Raw genomic sequence first — 20,704 nt, forward strand, 5'->3', positions numbered from 1 at the left:
GAGAATACTATTTAGTCATAATTTAGAGAACACTATTTCAGAGAAGAAATGTTTATAGGACCAGACTCTCCTAGAGGGTTGAAAACACAGCCAAATACTGTGTCTCTTTTCCATCTGGTCCAAACTATATTGAACACATGAAGAAAACACAATCTCCTGAGTTGAAATCTAAGTAAGTAAGTAGATTTCTACATCTTTAGGATACAGAGGAAGAGAACTGTGGGTCTGTAAGAAATTTTTAATATTCTCTCTCTAATGATTTCGAAGAGTAGCCCATACATACTTACAGAGAATCTTGATGTGGTCCAAGGTCTCACAAGTCCTGGCAAAAAGTTCTTGCCAAGAGCTAACTTGAATTCTTCCTGCTACATTTGCAGCCTAATTTTGTCTCAATGCCTGGACCCAAAAGACACACTCTGGAAAGCACTTCTCAAGTCCCCCTGAGTTTCGCTCTTAGTCCATTCTCTCCATCATCACTTTGATTGTTCTCCTCTGGCAGCCCCTCAAGTCTCCACAACCGTGTCTGAGCTCTGTTTCCCAGAGCACCTAGACCCTTCCTTAACAGATGCTACAGGCACTGCCTGGCACCCTCCACCAGCCATTATATTCAGGCCCTTTCATTTATTAAAAAAAATAATAAATAAGCAGAAAGCATACTTACTAATAGAGGCTAAGGCGGTCCAGCTGGCTGTGCATGTGGATGGGGTAGGTCTCCGCCAGGTGAATCAGCTTTTCTATTGCTTCATAAATGAAAATAATGCAGATCAGGGAGGCAAATGCTTCTTCAGTGAAGCGGGTAATGTAACAGACGAGGGAACTGGCGTCGGTTGCCACAAGGACAATACACAGGAAGGCGGTCCACAGTCCGATACATGCTCGCAGGGAGAGGTACGAAAGAGCATAGTCTCTGAAACAAGACCAGGCTACATCAAAACTCACGGACGGATGGGTCAGAAACATGGTCAATTCATCTCATATTATCCATTCCAGTAGTGCAACCCAGTTTGTCCCTAATTCTGACTGCACTTCACTCCTAAATGCTGTCCTGGGACAGCTGTGAGTTGCTTTGTTGGTGGTATTGGCCACAGCAAGGACACAGGAAGTGGAGAAGGTGAGGGCTGTCCCACACACGCTTCTGCCATCACTGCCCCACGTGATTAAGATTCTATTCTCACAGTTAGGACAAAAGAGTGGCCCTTCTTCCACGCGCTCCTACTTCTAACACAAAATGAAATAAAGATTTTATAGGAAAAGGAGGGAAATGAGGGCATTGTTGACTCCCACCACTAATAATCAGAATGTGAAGGGGGAGTATGAGGCCAAGTTAAAAACTGACTTGAAATGGAAATGGAAGAGTTTGGATTCATTAGGGAAAGTTTTCATAAAGATAAAAAGTCAAGACTTCAATAGTGTCTGAGGGACAGTAACAAAGCTCTTTGTGGCTAGGAGATCTGCTACTTTAGACATGGTCCTATCCAGGAGTAGGACGTACCAAACGATGTTCTTCCTTCTGGTTTTTTGAGTCCAGGATGATATTGGCCTGTTTATACACTCGTCTAGGACCCTGGCAGTCAACCCTAACAGCACAATAACACATCCAGTTAAGAGCTTTCAGAAAGCCAAATGTCTTACTTGCAGAATTTGAACAAAATCTTTTCAAACACAAGCACTGGCCCAGTACTTCCCAGGATGGTGAGAGCCTGTCCAGCAAACAAGGAATAGGCAATCCCCGTCATGGAGGCTCCAAACAAGGACTCAATTGCACTCTGAGAGGGGAAAAAAATAATCACTGAGTCCATAGCTCATCTGCAGTGAGTGATGCAAGCTTATATACATTCCCAACTCAGCTCTCCTGTGTGCCCGACAAGTCATTTGTTTGTATTTTATCTTAGCAAGAGTGGTGTGTACACAGTCTAATACTCTTGTAAACGGATACTGCTTTGGTAATTCAGGTGCCCAAATCCATCCACATATGATTCTTTAACTAAGTCCCGTTCTGCATGACTCAATTCCGTGTTTGTAAATATACACAGAAAGCACATTCACACTACGAGCTGTCATACAGAGTCACCTGAAGTCTTATTTTCAAATGACATTGATATACCATTTTTCATCCTTGGAGCAACAGGCAATGCAACTGGGCAATCAACTACTGAAATTGGTAGTCAAGCAGAAGAGGATCTATTCTAAAGGGAGAGCTGTGTTGCTGGCTGTTCTGAAGTCAGAAGACCACAGTAATTCAGTAGAAAGAATCCAATCTCCTTAGGCCTCACCCAAGGAATTTCCCCCCACTGGATTCGGCTGCCACCATCATATTTTTACTCTCATTTTGGACCATTAGAAGTGGTTAAAATTTCTTACTATGCGCCCCTCGGTGGCTTCTCCGAGCAATCCCCCAAAGGTGATGACAGGTGACATGCAGGCACAGTACAGGAACAGAAAGGAGGCCAAACACTGTAAGCTAAGTGCATCCCGGTAGTCGCTCCAGTACCAGGGGGCCTTCCGCTTGATGTCCAGCACCAAGCCCCCAAAGAGCCTGCGGAAACAAGGCAGACAGGCCTCTAGCACAGTACCTCTCCCATGAAAGCATGTGAACGGCACACATCTGAAAGCACCTCAAATGTGCTCTGTGTTGAGGTAATACTTTGGCTTCAATTTGACCCCAGAACAAGAGATCTGTCTGGGGCCATTTGCAGCCAAGGGCATGAATTTGAATGATTATCCCAAGCAAAAAATGATTAATTTGGGTGTGCATATTAATCATTCAATAAAAAGTTCCCAAAATTTAACATGAAACTAAGGATTGGCTTCAAACTTCAAATTCTGAGTTTAACGTTAGAAGGAAATGTACAAAACCATCAAGGTAGTAAAATGGTTAGTTTTATTATATGCTTTCTAGATAAAAAGCCCCTATCACATGCACTTTCCTACTCTGAACAACTACCCACCTTCCTCTTGAGAAATTAGTAAAGTTATTCACTCATGCAGTTGACAAGTAGTAGCAGATACTCCGTGCCAGGCCCTGTGCCAGGTACTGCAGATGCAGCAGTAGCAAGACAAACACAGCCCTTCTCTGGGACCAACAGTCTCGTGCAGGAGACAGGCAGTGTTGTGAGGGCGCCATGGCAGCAGAGAACAGGGAGGGGCGTGTCAGCGGGGACTTGAGAATGGACCAGGAGTTAGCCAGATGAGGCCAAGGAGCTGGCGTGGATGACACCTAGAGGTGAGAGCGCATGGAGGGTTCGAGGTGCTGAGAGTTATGGCTGGATAAGACAGTGTGACAAGACAAGGCTGGAGATGCTGGAAAAGCTGAGTCGCAAAGGGTTGTCTAAACTGTTTTAAGGAATTGGAACTTTATCCGAGTGGCAAGTCAAGTACTGAAGGACTGTAAACAGGGAAGCGGCATAATTGAGCAGGCATTCTGGGAGGATCACTCTGGCAGGGGTGTCATGATGGAATGTGGGGCAAGACTGGAGGCAGTGGGTTGGAAAGAAGAGAAGTATGTACACTCAAGGGCTCATCAGGAGGCAGAATCAACAGGACTTGGTGGCAGGACTTCAGGACCCCTCTCCACTTCCCAAGCATGACACAGACCAAGAGCAAGATGTCCGACACCAGGAGGAGGAGTGTGCCCAGGCAGGGGTACTTTCCTAAAAGTGGAGTCACCACACCAGGGTAAAAGTTGACAGGTGAGTAACAAAAATAACCACTCAGCATTCCACAGGACAAATTACTGTGTTTCTTCTACAAATGAATGGCATAGGGAAAAAAGGAGAGCGAGCTGTTATAGAATGGAAACAGAATAACTAAATGCAAACCTCCACTGGATCCTATGCCAAAAAATGAACTCTAAAAAGATGTTGTTAAGACAATCAAAAAAGCTTGAATATGGACTGAGCATGAGACAATTTAAAAGAATTACTGTTAATTTTGTTAGATTTCTTAATAGCATGATTTTTTTAATGTCCTTATTGAAGAGATACTTGCTGAAGTAGTCACAGGTGAAATGACATGATACTGGTGATTTGGCTTAAAATAATCTAGAAAACATAAAAACAAAACAATTTAAGTTGGGGAGAAAAGGATGAAACAAGATTGGCAAAGTTTTGATAGGAGAGGTTTATTACTCTCCTCTCTTCTTGTTGGTATGTTTGAAATTTTCTATAATAAAAAGCCAAAACAAAAACCCAAGCTACTCTCTCATGAAAGGAGGCTTGGCTAGCTCTTCCCTTCTCTTTGCCCAGGAGCCTAGAGGTGCCCCACGGGGCCTGGGACCCGGATGCCAGGGAGGAAGGCCCAGCCAGCTCTCTCCCACCATTCGAAAGCTCTCCCTACCATCCAGCCAGGTACAATGGTGGGCAGGCCGGCGTGGGCAGACAGGATCTATCTTACCCACCTGCTATTTTCCTCTGGTTCAGTGGGCATAGTTGGGATTCACCCTTTCTCAACTTACAGCAGTAACATCACAACCTGGGTCTGGGATTAGGGGAGAGAGGCAGAGCCAGCCTTGAGACCCGCTTTGGTTAGAGCCTGTCTGGCCAATCCAGCTGAGGTAAGGAGCTATCCGCAAGAGCACAAGAGTTCTGCCTCAGGGTTTGGGACCAAGGCTACAGTTGGGAATAAAGTGTCACTTGGCCTTGCTTTCTCCTCTGGGTAGATAGCCCCTCAAGGACGTTGTGGGCAGCCGCGATTAGTCTGGGGCAAGATTCAAGTGTTTCTGGGTCCTTAGCCAACACAGCATCTTTAGTACCATGTGACTACTGCTTCCCAATCACCAATGACCTTACTCTGAAGGGTGTTATTCCGGGAGAGTAACCTTTTGCAATAATGAGCCTCTCTGTATGCTGCTGCCATAATTGGTCCTCCTGGATGCGGGAGGTGCCTTCAGGGAGGAGTATCTGTGAGTAACAGGCAAAAGATTTATATGAAATGGATTTATGAGAAGCCAGAGAAAGGGAGGACATCTGTCTGCCTAGCAGTGATTGAAAGGGGAGAGAAAAGATCTGAGGCTCTTATCAGTGGTATAACTATAAATTAATAAAATGATTTGCAAATACTGTTTATGGAGTCAGCCTCATCCCTCTCTCATGCAGACTGTAACTGCACATCTAGCACAGACAGTAATCAGACATGGATGCTTCTCTCCACATTTCAGACTTCCTTCCCCTTCAACACTACTCTTGATATTCAAGTCTGGGGGGAGGCACACAGGGATATGAATTTAAGCCTGATGCAAGAAAGGACTTACCCGCATAGAGACTCACTAGGCTCTGGAGCACTGACTTAGGAAGCCCTCTCAGGAGGGCTTTAGGGACGGGCCAGCCATCCATTTGTCTGCTGTGCTTTGGAAGAAACCTGTTTGAAGTGTCGGGGAGGGAGGGGACCATCGAGATAGCAGCTCCTGATTCTTTCCTTCATTAACCCTTCCCCAAAGTGGCATCCCCAGTGAGGTCCACAGGTCTACCTTGGAAAACCCCTTTCCAGAGTATCCTCTCTGCTGTGAAGCTTCTGGCCAGACTTTCCTCTTGGTTCCGTATGGGAATTCATCGGTACCACTGCCTACATCTGCATTAGGAAGGCCCAAGACACTGTCCCAGCCCTGGCTTGGGGGTCAGATAATACAGAACGCAGACTGTTTTCAACTTTGTCTCCTTTCCCACCTTCTTAGAGCCTACATTACTGTATCTTAAATACCTCTCCATCCAACGGTGATAACATCCCCAGGTGGTGTGCTATCTCAAAGAGACACAGCTGAAGGTATGAAGAATTATAACACCCAGGCTAATGTAGTTTTAGTCTGTGCGGTCCAGGAAGGTCCAGGAAATTCTAGAATGTCCATCTGCAGGGCAAGGTTCATGTTCACCCTACATAATTTGAGATTGGGAAAAGGGCCAGAGTTGGCATGAACTATGATCCCTGATATGGGCATTAGATCACCTGGCCTAAAAGGTGACACAAGGGGAGGAAGGTCATGTGTCTTGAGGTCTTTTACTAAGGGCTCTGAGGAAAACTTCTGGAGCTCAGGAAGAGGCCACATCTCACACACTAAGCAGAATGAGGCTCTAAGTCCAGATGACCCTTCCTTTCAGCTGTGTCAATTCCAGGAGTTCCTCATACAACATTACAGGAGAACTTCCTCAAACCCCATTTGAATTTGTGAGTAAAGGTACTTGGGGTTGGCAATTAAGTGTGTCATGGTCCTGGCTATCTGGGATTTTCTTTTGGGATATTAGGTACCATTTCCAAGAGAAGATCTAAATTAATGGGGTCCCAAACCCCCATGTGGAATTGATTATAAGCACCCCCCCTCACTTCAAAAGGCCTAGGACCCAAGTTTATTCTCCTCTTTTTCACACCAAAAGAAAGATGAAATCTCACCTCTGCATGGATTATGTGTTTGGAAAAAACCTACTGGCCTCATTTCTACTACTTTCAAACTCTTAAGTCCTGAGGTATGGTACCCATTATATTCAAAAGGATAAATCATAACTCTAAAATTCTATCAAACCCATATCCAAGACCCTTCCCCTTAAAAAATACCACCTCCTCTCAGACAGCCTCAATCCTGGAAACTATTCTAAAGACAGATGCTTCCTTTGAACTGCTTCTCAGTACCAGGCCTCCCTACCCAGTTCAAACCTATTCCAACTTTCAAGAAAATGTGAAACTTACTCTTGGAGGTTGCTCCTTCTTTTCAGTGACACCTTCCATCAAAGGGGTCTTCCTCTGCTCCAGGGATCCCTCCCCACAGCCTCCTTATCTTTCCCCACCCTCTAATACTTTTCTCCAAGCAGGAAACATTCTCCCCATCAGGACACTGCTAGTTAAGTGCCATTCTCTCCTGCTTCTCAGTCTCCTCTCCGATACCTCTCCCTGAATTTCCAAAAGTGGAAAAATAAATCTCTCTCCACATTTCAAAAAACAAACAAACAAACAAGCAAAAAACCCTGAGTTTCCATTGTGTAGAGAAATAAGAAAAACAATTTCAAGCAAGGAGGGAAAAATAAGGTGAAAGCAATAGAGTAGAGAACATTAAAACGTCCTTTCCATCATCTGAGTCCTGTCCTGAGAACTTCCATTCAAAAGATCCTTCTTAGACACAAGCACAACTTACAGAGCCAGAGCCACTGTCTCAACCTTCTCCCATGATCTGGGGGACACCTCTGGATGCCACTCCAACCCAAAATACTACCCTTTTTGTTTTTTTTTACCACCTTCCTACCTAGAACGTGAGGCCTCCTAGTCTGGGGACTGCTTTCCTTACCTGCCATAGAGAATCACCTCCTGGGACATCTGTCCATAAAATCTTGGCCCTGAAAAGTAGATTGCCTATTCTGAGACACACACCTAAAATAGTACCTGTTTTCCTACCCCAAGGGGTTTCTTAACTGAAAATAACCATTCTATATTTATCCATGCCTTGTCCATTCATGCTACAGAAAAGGCATCATTCTAAAAGTACTCATCCACTCATTCATTCATTCATCAGATATTGAGTGCCTACTCTGTGCAGGGCACTGGGTGCTAGGAATTTAATGGGGTCCCTGCCCTTATGCAGCAAACATTCTGGCAGGAAAGATAACAAAGCAAGAAATAATAAAGTATGATCAGGGCTACAACAGGGGGCTGGGGGTGGCAGGCGGCAGGGGACAGAGGCTCAAAGCTGTGACACCACATAGCAGGAACACCTGAACTCTTCTAGAGAGAGTCCTGGAAGGCTTGCCAAAGGAAGCTGAGACAAAGGAAAAGGAGTAGTTAGCCAAGAGATGAGGAAGGGGACGAGTGTTCAAATCAGAAGGAACAATGTGTGGGAAGGATGGGAGGTGAGAAAGAACATGGTAGGTGGTTTAAGAAACTTGAACAAATGAATGCAATATTTGACATAATCGTAATACTTCTAGTCAGTGGTTCCATTTGAAAAGTCACTCCCAGCCAGTAAAGATAATGTAGAGAAGAAGACTGAAAGCAAAGAAAATGACTCATTCTTTTATACAATTTCTGCCCAGTAAGCAGTATTGGATGTGAAACATCCCAGCACTCACCGCCCAGTGCGCTGAAGCTCTGGTCCGCTGTGGCCCCCATGTGCTTCCGGTTCGATATGGCAAACATTTCCATTTGGGACTCCAGGCATTTTCCTTTTCTCCTTTTAACAGAGGACCACAAAATTAGTAAAGTCAGCCATCTATGTTGTCCTTCCTGCTAACAGGGGTAGTGGTGATGAGAAAATCCAAAAGCAGCCCCCAAACACCCAGGTATTTATTGTAGCTTTCAAATGCATTCACTGATTTGGGGCAGTTTATTGACTTTCCTGAAACTCAAACATACACACACACACACACACACACACACACACACACAATTTCTCCTCCCTCCACTAGTACCTGACTCCTAACTCTGCCTTGCCCAAAAACAGAAAAGTGAAGGCTTTGGCACAAAATATGACCTGAATTCAAGTTTCAAATCTGCCTCTCTATAATCTTTACCTTAAAACCTTGGAGACAGTTTTCTTAGTCCTCATTTGTAAAACCAAGGATAACAATACCTGTTTGGAGATGTTGCCGGGAAGACTGAGTTAGCATACATAAAGCACCTGACCTAGTAATGGTGCACAGTGGCAGTTCCATCTTTAGCCTCTTGAAAAAAGTGTGGGGAACTCTATGCTCTCTCTATACAATTTGCTCTTTTCATTCAATGGTATATTCTCAGGAAATATTCTCCTCTCTTCTCTCTGCCATTCCCCATCAACCCTTCAAAAGTTGGCTTAACATTAAAATCCCAGGGTAATCCTAACTGATCCCATGACACCTAAACCAATCTATGTTACTGCATATTCATATTTTATTACTGTTCTGACATTAGGTGCCCTGAAACAGAACCATGTCAATTTATTTAGCACACACCCATGGTCTTTGCTTTGTCCACGGTGGGCACTCAGTAAGTGACACTAAGCCACCACCAGCTCATGTGCATACATTACCTGGGAAGGGACGTTTTTGGGTGGCTCAATCCTAATGGATGGGTCCCACTCCCCTGGAGGCAGCACCGTCACCTGGTCTAGGAACTCATCAATCCCTGCCAGCAGGTCGTCTCGCTCTTTTGCCTTGTATGCCACATCATGAAAAATCTACAGAGAGGAAAAACCCTCAGGAAAGCTGAAAGTCACTTTAATTAAAACAAGCACCAATGGATATGGTGAAGAATGGATAAAACAGATTTTCACCTCTGTCTCGGGGATCTGAAATGTGGATAACTTTAGTACTTAGACTAGTACATGGATAAAGGGATAAAGAAAGAAACCTGAAGATAAGTCAAAAAAATTAAATCTATGTCCATTAGTAAAGGAAGAGAAAAGACATGACTCTAAAGCTTTATAATTCTGTTACCTCCTCAAAGAATGCAACAAAAGCCAAGATGCATGGGAAATTTTTCCTGATCATAATGATTGGGAAAATTGGATGGAATTACTAAAGAAGGTCTTCCATGAAATAAGCCTCCCAATCAGAGAGCTGATAAAACACAGCCTTATCTCCCTCTGCCTGCTAAGACATATGCCTTGAAAGCTCTGCTTGCAACTTACCTGAGCATCACAGTTCTCACCAGGGGATGCAGCAGCGTGATCAGGACCATGGCAGACTAGTGTCTAGTCACACTGGTACATTCATATTACAGCACCCAAGAGCAGCCCCCTGACCCTTATGCTAACTAGTCTCATTTACATGAAATGGGAATGAGGTTTCTTTATGTAAATAGCTTGGATGCATTTAACTAACCATCTTCTCCAGAAAGTCAAGTCAGCCTTAATATCTTTCTTTCTAGGTAACCTACTTGGCAACAACAAGTTTCTCAGAAAAACAATTCTCTGCATCCTTGATGATTCAAAAAGGGAGAGATGACAGAGGAAGAAAAATCCCCCAGAGGGCTTGGTCCTCCCACAATAGACAGTCAGAGAAGTGACCTGAAGTGCCTCCCAGCAGATACTGCAATTATTTTACCCCCAACAACTAGCACACTGCCTGGCACAGAGTAAATATTTATGAGATGAATGTATGGAAAGCGGAAGTGATGCATACCTCATCTGTCATGATGGTGGCCATGGATCTGCCAATCTCATGGTACTGCTGACCTTTCCCTACCGGACCCAACAGGATAAACAAAAATCTGGCAACACACACAGAGGATGAAATTATGTAAGTAAACATAAAGAAGTAGCATCTGGCTCCTCCCTAAACAGCGGAACATTTCTCTCTCTTATCAAACAGAAATCATCACATTACTTTCAGTAAAAGGAGACAGACTAATGATGGAGCCATAATAGTAGCCTTGACTTAATGAGTAGCCTTGACTTAACAGCTCTACTACAGACATTGGATGCTATTTGTATGACTCCATTCAATAGCGTGCTTATAATTCTCAGGGTTGCCATAGACACAATTCCTTGCTATAGAAAGGACACTTTTTCAAAACATGGCATTGTAGGGCAAATTCAAGGTTATCTGAATTTCATTCATTTCTCTAATAAGAAAATGATAGGGAGAGGAGAGGGATAAGGAAGTCGAAATGATCAAGCCCTGTGGAGGAGTCTAAACCATGTCCCAGACATCTGAATACTCTATAATTAACGGGGCTCTGAATCACCTGACGCATCACCTTCAGAGTGCATGAATAGCCTTTTGAACAAATGTGGACATACTTGCAAACCATACAAATCCTGCCAGAACTGTGGAAAGAGACATCAATAGCTCTGCTCAGAGATGTCGCCCTGAGCTATGGCTCTGCAGAACTCAAGGAGTGAGTCAGGCTTCCCATCATAAAAAGTGAGGGGCCCTCGCTATGCCCTTTGAACACTCTTTGGTTCTCCAGTTCCAAGGCCACAGGAACTGTGCAGTCATAGGCTTCAAAGTCTTACAACTCTTCCACCCAGAGGTTAATCAAATATACCCCAGTTTCCTGAGATCTCTGCTGAGTTTTAAACAGCATTCCCCAAATTAATTAATTCTAAATTTTGGCATGAGCTGGTTTCTTTTCCAGAGTTCACACAAACATGTACATTGGACGGAACGCACTGAGCTTTGCGGTCCTGGTCTTTACCTTGTTGGGATGGGCACTTCCGTCAGGCCTGAGAGAAGGACGGCCGGAGTCAGCCTCACAAAGGCAACAATGGGGCGGTCCAGCGTGTCCACCTCTCCAACCAGGACATTCGAGGCCTCTGCCCCAGTGGGGATTTTTTTCATAAAGTGAAGGTCCACCTGAAAATCCAAAAGACAACTTGGGAGCTGTCACTTCACACATCCATCACCCTCCTCAGACCTTATATTCATATGACATGTAATCACTTAACATACACTTCTTGCACTATTTCACCTGATCCTTACAATAACTCTGTGATGTGGACAACGTAGGTCGCATTTGCCCCATTTTTTTTTAAAAAAAAAAGAAGTATAGGGGAGGGGGCATAGCTCAGTTCGTAGAACATGTGCTTAGCATGTACAGGGTCCTGGGTTCAATCCCTAGTACCTCCTTAAATAAATAAATAAATACATAAATAAATAAATAAATAAATAAATAAATAAAATTAACATTTAAAATAATAAAATAGCAAAATCAAAAAGAAGCTACTGAGACCCAGAGAGGTAAAGTTGACTTGCCCAAGAAGACAGAGCTTCTAAGAGAGAGAATTTAAATCCAGGGTCTCTGATTTGAATTCCATTACATCATGCTTCCTCAAAGAATTCCATTACATCATGTTTTTGAAGCTCTGAGTCAAATTATTTCCATTTTTAAATACTGACATGCTTTGTCTGGGGTTTCAGGGAGCCTCATGGGCTGAGAAGTGACACGACACTCTCCGTGTTTTGGAAAGACAGTGTCAGGGAGAGAGCAGAGTAAGGGAAGGCTGGCAACAGGGAGATCAGGGCTTGAACTCAAAGCTGCAGGGAGGCCCTGCTCCTGCAAGAGGCCCCGGACACCAAAGTCACAGTCCCCAAGAAGAGTTCCAGCCACAAAGTAGTTTTAGGAGACTGTAGCAAAAATATGGTTTTGGCAAAAGCCTTGGAGGTAAGAAGGAGCTGCTGGAGAGTGGGTACCAAAAAGTAATCCTGAAAAACCAGGAGGTGTGCGTCAGGGAGAATTATCAGTGGCCAGTCGGTGTCATCTGGGCTGGAGAAGGAAGACATGAGCAGATGGGCCTCCTTCTCTGCAGAAGGGGCCCTGGTTCTGGAGAAGGGGTGTTGAGATACCAAAGTTTACCCAGCTTCCAGCAACTAGACCCTGGGTTCCATGAGACAGACACCTATGTCTGCTCACCTTGCTTAAATCCACAGGACTGTGTTCACAATTCACACCATTTTTCACTTCTAGATTTGTAGTTGGAATGGACTGAGGAGACACAGTTTGACCTATTTGGAGAAAATCAAACAGAATTCTCTGAGTCCGCCCTTTTCCTGCTTTGAAGCAGCCCACCCGTCATCGGTTGGCGACAATCATCTCGTGCAGATTCCACATGGAGAAGATGTGAAGAGGACTAGGAAGCTCGGCCCCACACACAGCTAGCTAGCTCCTTACCTACTAGTTAGTGACAAAGGAACAGAGGTCTCACTACTCCTGCACCCTCTTCCTGAACCAGTGGTGATCCTCTTTTCTTCCTCTACTGGGGCAGTAATCCTTAATCAGAAGGGCACATCAGAAACGTCTATGGAGAACTTTTCAAATACATGGATTCCCAGGCCTGCTCCCTGTGCACTGTGGGTCAGTGAGTGCGGGGACAAGGAGCCCAGTGTAGATTAGGCTCCTCCCAGCCACAGGAAAGGAAACCAACCAGCATCTGAAATTCACCAAATGTTTACAATTTACTATGCACCCGGCAAAGACCTTGACATGGATTAACTAAATGAAGCCTCACAATAAACTGACAGAGCAGATCTTATTATTATCCTTATTTTACAGAGAAAGTAGGACTTAAAGGTGTTTAGGAGGTCGCCCAAGGTCACGTTCTTTGCTACAGGTGGAGCTAGAATCTCAAGCCTAGAAGTCTGGCCCAGGAGTCTAGACTACTGCATTTTGCCTCCCTAATCCAAGACATTTGTTTACTCCTAAAAAGCTCCAGGTGGGTTATGGATAGCAGTGCAGTGGTAGAGCACATGCTTAGCATGTGTAAGGTCCTGCGTTCAATCTCCAGTACGTCTGTTAAAAAAAAAAAAAAGCTCCAGTTAACCTTCTCTGGCCCCAAATTATCCCCCAATATGGCCATCTCCCAAAGCCACATCAGTTCTGAGGCCATTTGGGGGGCACAAACCTCTCCCCTGGGGTCCACTGAGATCTGAGGTACGTATTCCTAATGCCACAAGAGATAGATGGTCACCAGTCTTGCCACCCATTTTGCCAAACACCTGAAAGGACTGTATCTAAGTGAGTATGAAAGCATATTAGAGAAATAAAGCTCCTACCCTCTAGTAACTTACCATCACTAACTAGTTCCCAAATGTCTTATTAATAAAAAGAGAAAGCCCCGACTCCTAATAGTCTTACCATGTTTATCCATTAAATGTGGATCAGACTGCTTCTTGCCCACTTCAGCAAAGGAACGGACAATGGGGATGAGGTTATTTCTCTTCTTTTCATTCTGATGATGGTGCTTTTTGAGAAGGGCTTCTCGTACTTTAACCCTCATGCTGTCATTCAGGTCACTGAATAGTTCTTGCTGGTCCAGGATCAGGTCTGGAAAGCAGGTGCTAACATGAACACTCACACTGATGATCAGTGAACCCAAAGAGGCCAAGGTCAGGTGGGGTGAGGGGTAAGGGGCAAGGAGTAGGGGGAAGCAGTTCTACCAGGGTCACTGAAGTACAATTCCTGCTTCAGCGCCTCAAAGAGCTATTTGATGACAGCAGCTGTGACATGTTAGATTTTATTCATGTGAAAAATCATTATTATTAGAAATAGAAACTATTGAGCACTTAAGATATGCCAGGAACTATACTAAGAACTTTTTACATAACTATCTAATCTAATCCTTATAAAAACTCTATATTATAACAAGTTTACAGACTAGGAAACTGAGGCCCAAACGCTACAACATTCCCCAAGGTCTCACAACTAGTAAGTTGCAGAGCTGGGATTCAAACCCAAGAGTATCTGACTCAAAAGCCCACAATATTACTATTTTGTTCTGTCATCTGTCAAAGTTCCTCTACATTCCCTTCCTCCCAGATTTTTAAATTGCTGTGATTGTCATGAGAAACTATGACTGTAGAACTCCAAATGACTATTTGAAGGTGGACCGTATAAGAATAATTAAGTTGTTCCTGATTAAGCACCCCAGACAATTATCACCAAGCATCAACCTTTACCTGCCAAGCCCAGCAGAGTTGAGGGGGAAAAAATTCCAATACCTGCTATTAAGAGGCAGTCAGCACAGCAGTTAACTGTGTGGGTTCTAGAGCTAAAGGCCCAAATTCTACCCCATTTCTACCACTTTCTAGCTGTGTGATCTTGGGCAAGTTACATAACCTCTCTGTGCCTCGGTTTGCTCATCTGTAACCTGGAGCTAATATTATCACCTACCTTAGAAGGTTGTCAAGAAAAATTAATGAGATAATATATATAAAGTGTTAATTCACAGTAAACACTTGACTCTGTTCAATCTTATCACTAACATGAACACCTCAGGTATCTAATGTGAAGAACCACAGCAGTTTCACTTCAATCCTACATACCTACCTCTCCCCTGCCTCCCCCAAATTCCAACCTGTTCTCAACTCTAATTCCATCCATGACTACCCAAGTGCTAAAAGCAATAAAGAAAATCTTTTTCAAACATTCAAGCCAAAGATCCATGTTTCTCTATCTTTAACCTTCATATTGACTGGTTAAATTGATTGATTGCCCCATATTATAAACATCTTCAGGATCCTTCATCTTGGGGAAAAAAAGAATGTCCACTCCAGACCTCCCTTTACCTACTGTGCTCTCTCCCCCACCCCTCTTTCTTTCTCCACTTAAAATTCTCAAAAGAAAAATTCCTCAGACCCCTGCAATTTGGCCACCTGAATGAAATTGCTTTTGATAAAATCATCAACAACTTCCAGTTGTTAAATCTGTTGGATGTTTCTAGTCCTTATCTAACCTGACCTCTCTACAGCATTTGACACTGATGAATTGAAACTCTCTCCCCTCTTGACTTTGTAGTGTGTTGAATGATGGACCCCTCAAAAGATACATCTAGATACTAACCCCCAGAACCTGTGAACATGATCTTACTTGTAAAAAGGGTCTTTGCAGATGGAATTAAGGATCTCAAGATGAGATCATCTTGGATGACACTGGCAAATATCTTTATAAGAGACGTAGATAAGAAGTCCAGGTGAAGACAGAGGCAAGTTGGAGTTATGCAGCCATGAGCCAAGGGACACCTAGAGCCACTATAAGCTAGAAACTGAAAGAGGCAAGGAATAACTTTCCCCTAGAGCCTTCGGAGATGACACAAGATCTCATGAGTGCTGACCCCTCCCGGGGTCCCCATGTGACCCTAGAGAGGCAGAATTACTTGGATACTTCAAATGCAGAAAAGTTTGGAGCAATCTTTAGTTAACCTGTCCAGCCAAACAGAGCCAAGCTGAGGAAAATCTTCACATGCACCCATGTATTTCTCAAACTCTGTTCCCCAAACATAATGACTGACCACTGAACTGTCCTGGGAGACTCCATCAGACATCTCCTCTTCACATCTTGCTGAAGAAGTCGGGGTCCTTTGGCTCAATTTCTTTTGCGTCCTCCCTGGCTGCCATATTTTAAAATCTTTTTTAAACTCTAACCCTCTTTTCTCTGCACAGCTTCCAGTTGCCCTTTTCTTTAATTATTACCGAACCAGAGCTCTGTTGTTGTACTTATTTAATTGCTCTGGCTATTTCCCCCACAAAATACATGTTTGTGGAATGAACAGAAGAATGGAGGACCACACACCATGTCACTTGAATTCCATAATTCAAGTGAAACAGGTGTGTGAAATAGGTAGAGCAATTTCTTAGTTTGAAACCCATCCCACAGCTGAGGACACTGCAGTCGGGAAGGTAAGTGACTTGCTCAAGGACACACAGGCACTTTCTTCTTTCCTCTACCCCACACTTTTTTTTTGAATTTTGAATTTTTATTATGCATGAAATGAAATAGCAAATATAAAACAACACTTGACAAGTCAAGAGACAGACCATGGAAGAAAGGAAGAAGCTTTGTAGGGCCGTCTTCTGCTTTTTAAACAATAGGCCCATATTTTCATTCTACACTGGGCCCTGCAAATCAGGTAGTACATCCTAATCTTGCCCTCGGTACCTGGCAGAGAGCAGGCTCCAGGGAATGTTTGCGAATTAAATTGAACTTGGAGTAAAAGTCTCATCTAGCCATACTTGAGCCAGCCTTGCCCTTGGCCCAGGGAACTGGATGCTTCCCCTGACCTGGGCAGGATGTGGCTGCCCTGGCCCAGGACTCTGCAAGCAGTCATAAGGGGTTACCCCACACTCCTTAACTGGCACCAGAGTTCCTCTGTTTTCCCTCACCTCAGCTTACCTGAAATTTCTTCTATGCTATTTGCTCGCATATCCAGGAGGACCGTCCCATTGATAAGGCAGCTCCTGAGCTCAAAGAGACTGTGCAGTGATAGGGTCGCCACGTAAGGCTTGCTCCAGCGTTCTCCCCCGTCCTCGACATCCTCTTCAAACTTCAGCCACCTGAAAGCATCACAAACAACCAGACGCCAAAGACAGAAAATGAGGCATTTTCAGGAGAGAGTTTTTAATGTACGCCACAGAGAAAGATATCTGAATAATCATATTGAACACCGAAGTCTAATCCATACGTTCAGGGTACGTTGGGAAGTGAAAAAAGCGGGTTATGAAACAGTGCAAAATTGAGTTGAGTTTGATTCTACTTTTATTTAAAGAAAAATTTAAAATACAAACACACACTTGAATAAGACATCAAATGTTATATTCCTCACTATGCCTGGGATAGTAGGATTTCACATAATTTTCACCTTCTTTTTGCTTATCTTTATTTTCTAATTTTCTATAATGGGCACACATTACCTGTACAATGTACAAAATAGATCTAATGTACATCATTTGAATACACTGACAAATCACATTAATGATTATATTTTTCTTTAAGAAAAAAAAGCCTACCTGAGTGACCTTCAAAAGTTTGCAAAGACAGAATGATAAGACGAATTGCCTTTTGTTTGGTATGAGGTTGTTTGGCTTCTTTAATCTTCTCTACCCACAGAAAACATCCACAGACACAGCAGGCATCCAGAAAGAACTGCTCCAATGAGAGCTGGAGCCTTCTCACCTCCCTCCCTGAGTCTCAGGCATGCCGGCTTTGTATCGCCCATAAGGCTCACTCATCAGTTACTAGAGGAGCCCTAGACACAGCCTAATTAATCTGAGGGCTTTTCTGGGGTTTGAGTCTCAGATAAGCATAGTCGTTCCACAGTTAATCCAGGGAAGCCCACTGTCAGGCTGGCTATAATCCCAAAGGACTCTATGAAGTTGGATTGTCCACTGGATGTCTCAAAAATTCTGGAACTTTCAGTAAATTAAAACCCAAATGTTACTATGGTTCACCTGCAGGAAAAGGCTGGACCTATGCTGTCTGCTGGGCTGGGTCTAAACCAAAGTGGCCCCATTGCGCATCTTCTAAGCCAGACTTATAATCTCAAGAGCCCATGAACCACTCCGGGCCCCAAACAAATGAGAGAGGAACCCCTAAATGTTCTGTATTTCAGTCATCAATTCTGGGTTCAAGGTCAACTGGCATAGGTGTTTCCAGAGACATCACAAAGAGACCAGCACCAAGACTTCCCACAGAAGACCCTGGACAGTCAGTCATCACCTCTCCCACGAAGAAATATGAAAGGCAGGCAGGCCTGTCACTTGCTGAAAGGTACACATTTGCTACCCAAGCAAATCTTGACCCAGGTTATTTTAGGGCCTCACCTGGCTGTCTCCTTCCACTCGGCATCTTCTCCCTCTTTCAGACAGATCTCATCCAGCTCTGTGAACAGGTCATGAGGCACATGCTCCTCATCTTCCTCGGTGCCAAGAATGAACTGAACACGCTGAGATGGTGTGTCTGGAAATTCAGCCACAGAGAAAGGTCTGCTCCCAGCCTCAACTTAGAACAGAAATAGCCTTCTGCCATACTTAGCACACCTGGGGGCCTCTCAATCTCAGGAACATATAGAGCACAATCAGATCAAACTCAGATCAGAAAGATTCCTTTATCCCCAGAAAAAAAAAAGCTATTCTTTGGAAGCAGTTTCATGGGAGGCAAAAATCATTAAGTAACATCACTTGAAGAAAATCCACTAGAAACTGAAAATCTGACAAATTTGATCACAAAGAATGGTTAATTTTTTAGCAAATGATTTCACCTTCTGTGATATGGATTTTTGGGGGCCTGAACTTTGAAGTTTTCGGGAAGATACTTTTGATTCTTAGAGGCATATCTTCTTCTTGGAAGCAGGCTGGGAAAGTCTACAGAAGGGCTAGATAATCAGGACCACCTTCCCAATGCCCACACATCTCCCCAGCCTTGCCAGGCCTCCCACCGTGGACACCCACCCTCTCCTGAGGGTGCGAGGGTGTTACCATGGGCCAGAGCCTCCGAGCCTTCCTCCCCCTGGCTGGCTCCTTTGCCCCGCCCTCGCCTCCGGTGCTTCTGGCCGTGGGTTCGGTGGTGCCGATGGCTCTGCCGGCCCAGTGGCATCCGGACCCCCACATACAGGGTTCTATGACCTGGAAAGAAGCAGAAGTTCTGTAGAGAGAGCTCCTTTAGGAAAAAGGGTCTAATATATCTGAGAGGGGAGAAGAAAAAGATTACAATCTCTTGGTCTTCTCACAGCTCTGTAATGACAAAACTTTAAAGACTTCCAGGAATAAAGACACAGAGATGGGGGAGTTGGAGGTCTCCATCCTGTATGTGACTGCAAACCTCACAGGAGTGATGTTAAGATCAAGGGAAATAATGTATGTGAAGATGATTTGCAAACTGTAGAGGCCAAAACAAATGCTGGTTGTTGCTACTACAATGACAATATGAGCAACTGAAAAAAAGCGATGTGGTCACTCCAGGACAACTCCAGGAGGTCTTGGAAGGGAGGCCATTTGGAAAAGTGGCTAAGTGCTCAAGTCAACCTGCCTGGGTCCAAAACTTGAGTTCATCATTCACTACCCATGTGACCCTGAACAAGTTATCTATTCTCTCTGTGACTGCCTTTAAAAAGGAATATTGAAGCTTATTTTTTAAACTCAAAGAGTTTTCATGAGCAGTAAGTAAGACAATGTATATTGAATGCTTAACACAATCCCTGAAATCAATTTTAGCAGCCAACACATTCAAGGATCAGTTTCCATTAGATTTTTTCTGCCTTGTAGAATATGCATCCAGAATAATAGTGAAGGACTAGTCACAAATCATCAGGGGTATAAGGCTGGGAGCATAAGGGAGCGAGATAAAAAATATTTTACAAAAAGAGGGGAACATGAGAAAATACGTGATCCAATAGTGTCCTCTCTAGTTCCTCCTTCCTACTCTTTCATTCTTTCTATACACCTTATTTTGTCCTGTTCATGACTTCCAGGCCTCTCTCACCTCCACCTGGTTTCCCTTGCCTTCCTGCGAGCCTGGAGCCCAGAATCAGTAGCAGCAGGGATGCTACACTGGGACACACAGAGCTTTGGGCTTCCCTCGTTTCTGCCCAGTTGCTGCTGCTCGACACGCTAGATCTCAGCTCCCTCCCCACATCTTCCCCGACAGGAGCTGGTCCAATCTGCAGTCACTGTGTTCAAATTCACAACCTTACTTCCACTTCCTTCCTCTGAGCAAGTGACCTCACTTCATAGTGTACTGAGAAGACAGGCCCTCACCTGTGAACTCCCTTCACCTCAGCCTGGCTCGCTTTCCTCCCCCAGCTTCTCCCCTTTGCCAGGCTAGTGAGCATCATCTCCACCCTTCTGAGTCCCACTCCATCTGTATTCCTCAGTCTCTCCTTTCCATCCACCCCTTCCATGGGCTTCTCAAGCCTCTCTTACCTAAAAAAAGAAATGTTCCTACCTTATGACCCAGTAATTCCACTCCTGGGTATATATCTGAAAAAAAAACACTAATTTGAAAAGATATGTGTCCTCCAATGTTCACAGTTCTATTACTCACAATTACCAAGGTATGGAAGCCACTCAAGTGTCTATCATCAGATGAATGGATAAAGAAGATGTGGAATGTATACACAATGGAATACTAGTCAGCCATAAAAAAGAATGAAAATTTGCCATTTGCAGCAACATGGGTGGACTTGGAGGGCATTTTGCTAATGAAATAAGTCAGACAGAGAAGACAAATGCTCTAAAATATCACTTATATGTGGAATCTAAGAAATACAACAAACTAGTGAATAAAACAAAAAAGAAGCAGACTCACAGATACAGAGAACAAACTAGTGGTTATGAGTGGGGAAAGGGAGGGGGAGGGGCAATATAGGGGTAGGGAGAAAGAGGGTTATTATGGAATTATATGAAATAGTATGTGTGAAACTTTCGAAAACTGTAAGTCATGTAGAATTTAAAGAATCTTCCATTCAACAAAAAATAAATCAAAATAAAGAAGGAATGTTCCCAATGCAGTGCTACTCTCCCAAGTCTCTGCCTATCCCCTCCCC

At 43.9% G+C, this 20,704-nt stretch overlaps 1 protein-coding gene across 4 annotated transcripts in view; it reads right to left on the reverse strand.

The window, feature by feature from the left end:
• The window catches only part of SLC4A8 (solute carrier family 4 member 8), a 94,727-nt gene that overhangs the window by 25,995 nt on the left and 48,028 nt on the right, over window positions 1-20,704 (reverse strand). For 3 of the 4 annotated variants that reach the window (XM_074374861.1, XM_074374862.1, XM_074374859.1), the window contains exons 3-14: window positions 18,612-18,785; window positions 17,985-18,120; window positions 16,558-16,718; window positions 13,525-13,713; window positions 12,304-12,395; window positions 11,089-11,246; window positions 10,071-10,158; window positions 8,978-9,124; window positions 8,043-8,143; window positions 2,362-2,536; window positions 1,633-1,766; window positions 662-907 (exon numbers count right to left, since the gene is read on the reverse strand). In XM_074374861.1, the coding sequence (XP_074230962.1) occupies window positions 662-907; window positions 1,633-1,766; window positions 2,362-2,536; window positions 8,043-8,143; window positions 8,978-9,124; window positions 10,071-10,158; window positions 11,089-11,246; window positions 12,304-12,395; window positions 13,525-13,713; window positions 16,558-16,718; window positions 17,985-18,120; window positions 18,612-18,756 (1,772 nt within the window). In that variant the 5' untranslated portion in view covers window positions 18,757-18,785. The remainder of the gene's footprint in view (window positions 1-661; window positions 908-1,632; window positions 1,767-2,361; window positions 2,537-8,042; window positions 8,144-8,977; window positions 9,125-10,070; window positions 10,159-11,088; window positions 11,247-12,303; window positions 12,396-13,524; window positions 13,714-16,557; window positions 16,719-17,984; window positions 18,121-18,611; window positions 18,786-20,704) is intronic. The other variant, XM_074374860.1, reaches the window with a different exon arrangement.

Source organism: Camelus bactrianus, chromosome 12, assembly GCF_048773025.1.
Source record: "Camelus bactrianus isolate YW-2024 breed Bactrian camel chromosome 12, ASM4877302v1, whole genome shotgun sequence".
Classification (NCBI taxonomy): Eukaryota; Metazoa; Chordata; class Mammalia; order Artiodactyla; family Camelidae; genus Camelus; species Camelus bactrianus.